The sequence below is a fragment of the Camellia sinensis genome, chromosome 5 (assembly GCF_055761805.1).
Source record: "Camellia sinensis isolate YWXY chromosome 5, ASM5576180v1, whole genome shotgun sequence".
Classification (NCBI taxonomy): domain Eukaryota; kingdom Viridiplantae; phylum Streptophyta; class Magnoliopsida; order Ericales; family Theaceae; genus Camellia; species Camellia sinensis.
The window spans coordinates 128,302,844-128,307,500 of NC_138965.1; the positions used below are offsets into that span (position 1 = coordinate 128,302,844).

General features: G+C 30.6%; 1 protein-coding gene across 1 annotated transcript; it reads right to left on the reverse strand.

The window, feature by feature from the left end:
* Nucleotides 1-571: 571 nt before the first annotated feature.
* On the reverse strand, nt 572-1,904 carry LOC114300195 (brassinosteroid-responsive RING protein 1). The gene has a single exon (XM_028245079.2). It carries the CDS (start codon nt 1,189-1,191, stop codon nt 691-693), a length of 501 nt encoding a protein of 166 aa, XP_028100880.2. The 5' UTR covers nt 1,192-1,904; the 3' UTR covers nt 572-690.
* Nucleotides 1,905-4,657: the final 2,753 nt, after the last annotated feature.

Consider the following 4,657-nt stretch of genomic DNA (forward strand, 5'->3'; position numbering starts at 1 on the left):
ATAAAATAATTTAAATAAGTTAAAATTTTGATATTTTGAATTTAAAAACAACTATACACTCAAATCGTAACCAAACAAATAAAACAAAACTCAATTAAAAAATTATTTTTAAAACTCATAACTAACCGCAAAACTCGAAACTTCATATTACTTTCATAAATCTACACTCAAATCATAACTAAATACATAACAAAAAAAATTAAAATATTTAAAAATATTTTTATAAAATAAAGTTTGAATTTATTTTTATAAAATATTTTAAAATTTTAAAAATTAAAATCGTAATATTTAAAAATTAAAATATTTAAAAATATTCAAAAATTAAAAAATCGTAACATATTTAAATATTAAAATATTTAAAATCTTAACAAAATTAAAATATTTAAAATATTTAAAAAATTAAAATATTAATTTGAATTGAATTTTGAAAAGAGTTTTGAATTATGTATTTGATTATGAGTTTTGAAAAGTAATAATTATATTTTGAATTGAGTTTTAAGAAATTGACGTAAAATTATGATTTGTACACTCAAAACAAACATCACACTTAAATCAACTAGTGAAATTATAATTTGAGAGGTTTAACAAATGGACCCTAAGATTCTTTGATATTGTAATTTCGATGTTTATATACAAAAACTCTACTTACTTTACAAAAAAAAAAAAATTCAAAATGTCGGAGTTTAATAATTACAGACCCGAAATTGACCCATAATCACCGTAATACTCATCGACACCAGAGGCAGCCCAGAGCCGTTGATTAAACTCATCCTGCATATCGTGCGGCACAAAAGGGGTCCTACAAAGCGGACAAGTCTTCTGATCATGATCCATCCAACGGTCCAGACACCTCCGGTGGAAAATGTGCTTACAGTTCGCCAACCACCTGATCTCTTCGCCGACCTCCAGCTCGTAGAGGCAGACGGCGCAGCTCTCCGGCGGATCTCCGGCGGCCGAATCCTCCAGCTTCACCACCGGCAAGAGTTCCCGGATCAGCAAGGCGGATACTGGCGAGGTTTCGGGTATGCGGGTCGGGGCTTCGGGGAAGTGGAAATCGGGTTCGAGGAAATCGGGGAGACCCAGAAAGCGGAAGAGAGAGAGAATGAGGTTTCTGATGAAACCCAGAACGGAGAGAAAGTGTATCAAGATTTTCGGAAGAAAAACTTCGGTGCAACTCATTGGAAACCCCATGGAAATCGAGAGAGAGAGAGAGAGAGAGTTTCTTTGGAAGAGAAGATGAACGTACTTCGGATTCTCCTGTGAGTGGTTACATATATATAGTACGAGAAAAAGCTGAAGTGAAGACGACTAGTGTCACTGACTGTGATTTTAAGATTCTGAATGAACTAATGAGAGAAGAGATGAGTGAGTTTTCTTTAGGTGGGGCCTACTTGATTGGACACTTTTTCTGCGATTTTATTGGTGGGTGAGGGAAAAATAGATTGGAGTGGTGTGTGTTAATTTGGTCTAATGTGTTGGTTCATTATGATCAGAGAAAAATACGAGTCACCTTTGGGCAAGTTGGGTAAATTGCATACGTGTCAACTTCATCTATTGAAGGAGAGTTTAGGTCTCGTTTGCGGAGTCCGGATCCTCTACGTAATTCCTCTACTTGGCTCCCTATTGGGAACGGTCCAGATGGGATCAAGCCAGATGGGCCGCTCAGATCATTTTATTAAAAAAAAAAAATTCAAACCAATTTTTTGCTGAAAGTGTGAAAGAGGAGAGAGAGTTGAGCAATCGAAAAGAAAGAGAGGGAGAAAGATACGCATCGACAAACCACCATCACTATTTGTCCACCGACAACTACCGTCTACTATTTTTTACTGGCGACCACCATCCATTGGCCATTGTTGCTACTTTTATGCCTTCCCATAACTTGGAGTAATTGAATAAAAAAAAAAAAAAATCATTAAACCCAGATTTTTGAAGTTTTGATCAAATGCCAAACAATAATTCAAATATCACAAAAATAATAAATCAAAATCTAAGAAAACAAAATTAACAACAGCTTATTTCTTTCCCCCCTATCTTTCTCTATACGTGTTCCACCCTCTCTCTCTCAATATATATATATATATATATATGCAAATCTATATCTATCACTCTCTTGATCTCTCTGCTTTGTAAGATATGTAAAATCAAGCAGTTGAAACTAGCTTTGGTGTATAATATGGGAAAAAATCTTGATGGGTTCTTGGTCTTTTTGCTCAATTTATTGTAATTATATATATATATATATATATATATATATGTATTGGCAACAAAGTTATGGAAAACTTTGAAAGGAATTGAAAGATCTTCTTCTTTAGGCCCTTGTTTTAAGCAATATGGGAAGAGCTACAAATGCTAGCTTTTGACTTTTTACTAATTTTGGGTCACATCATCTCTCACATTTTTTATTCACAAAAAAACAAAATAGACTAACAAAGTCAAAACATTAACTTTTTACTAACTTCTCAAAACACTCCAGAGTGGCCATTAGGGTCGCCGTTGGAAGTGGGTTATCGTAAACAGGGTCGCTGGTGAGATGGGTTGTGTGTGGTGGGGAAGAAGAGGGTGAGGGTGAGGGTGAAGGTAATACTGTCTCTCATCTTTTACACTTTTAGTAAAAAATTAGTTTGAATTTTTTTTTTTTTAATGAAATGATCTGAACCGCCCATCTCCCTTGACCCAATTTGAGCCGTTCATAGTAGGGAGCCAAGTAGGAAAATTAAGGAGAGGATCCGAACTCTCGTTTGTGAGTGTGATTTTTAGTTAAAAAATTAAAAGATTATTTTAAATTGTTTTATATATTTTTTATTTTTTATAAATTTTTTTATAAAAATAAAAAGTGAATTAAAATAGTTAATTTTTAATTGGGGGCTTAGTAGATGTTTAATCATCTCTCTTTGTCACTTATCTTGTTATATAAATAATTAGACCAACTTCTCTCTAGCTTGTGATTAGATAAATGGTAGATGTCCAGTCTAATTTATTATGGTTTCATTTGAAAATTAGAACCATTTATCTTGTTAAACATATTGTTTATATAAAAAATTAAAGTTAATCAAATTGTATTCATTTTTTTTAACAATAGAAATTTTTAACAAAGTTAGCTAACTAACACTTATAATAGAGTTCATCTAACAAAATAAATTTACACCATACAAAGTAAAGATCAATAATGAAGCACCCAACAATATCAATAATGAAGCACCCGGCAGAGATTGGAGCCTTCTTGTTGCTGATATCATTGGCAGAGCTAGGGAAAGGGCTTAAGCCTTTGTGGTTGTTTTATTTCCGACGTACCTAAAAAAAATAATGAAGCACCCAACAATAAAAGGTGACAATAAACGGAGGCTAATATTCAATCAATTGAAGTTTAATATAAATAGTTTGGATCATTAAATTAGGCTTATGGTGAGTCAACTTGCCTTGACGATACGAATGGAAGAACAGAAACTTTCTGATTAATAATTAGCATTACTTTGTTTTATGAAATTGGAATGGTACAATATAAAATTATGTGATTAGAATTATCAAATTAGGCTTTGTTTGATTAGGATTTTTTAGACTAAAAAAGCACAAAAGATAAAATACGTTAAATAAGTTAATAAAATAAAATAGTACATTCAAATCATAATTATCTCACTTTTTCTCTCATAAAAGTCATAAAACTAAAAAAGCTAATCCAAATAAACTTTTTAATTCCAAACTAAAAAAGGTTCAATTCAAAAAAGACAATTAAAAAAATCCTAGCCAAATGATAACTTAATTTGAATTTTTTTAATAAATAATTTACAAATTATATAAAATTAATAATTTAAATTATCAAAATAGAATACAAACAACAAACTGTACCAATCCCATCCTTTTATGAAATTAGTGACAAATGAGTCTCATTAATAACTAGGTAATAGTATATCTTGTAATAATGCTTCTGAGCATTCGTTTGGAATGTGAGTTAATTTTCAGACCTTTTAATTATTTTAGTCTAGGACTAAAAGTCTCGTTTTGGATAAGTTTTTTGACTTTTATAAAAGAAAAAATGAAATGATGGTTTGGAGGTGACGTTTTGTCTTATTTAGCTAAAATAACCTATTTTATCCTATATAACTATTTTAGTCCAAAATTACTTCCCAAAAATAGCCTCAGAGAGGATTCGAGGACAATAATTTTGTGTGAATGCATTAACATTGGTTTTTTTTTTTTAAAAGTTCTGAAACCAACTTCATACCTCTCTCCCAATCGCAACATTACAACTTAGGACAAGTTAAAATGACAATTAAAATAAATTGGGCATGGTTTAGTTTAATTGAAAAAAAGGGAGATGAAAAAAAAATATATATATATATATATTAAAATAACTTATCAAAAAAAGGGATAGCCAAAACGATGCTTATAAGAAATTTTTAAAAGTGTTTGGATTGTCTTTAGTTGGTTAAGTCAATTGGACCATCCAGTCCAATTTATTATGATTTCATTTAGATTTATTTTGATGATTCGAATTATTTATTTTGTAAAACTCGTTAAACGTATTTTTATACCCAAAAAAAAAAAAATTCAAATTGATTAGATCACATTTAACTAAAATAAAATTGATGGACTACTTTAAAAATCATATTTCAAAATCATACTGTTGTAAATTATTTTGAAGGGGAAATGGCTTCTCTTT

Excerpts from the sequence above, each read along its gene's own strand:
- LOC114300195 (XM_028245079.2), bottom strand. The coding sequence starts at position 1,191 with ATGGGGTTTCCAATGAGTTGCACCGAAGTTTTTCTTCCGAAAATCTTG.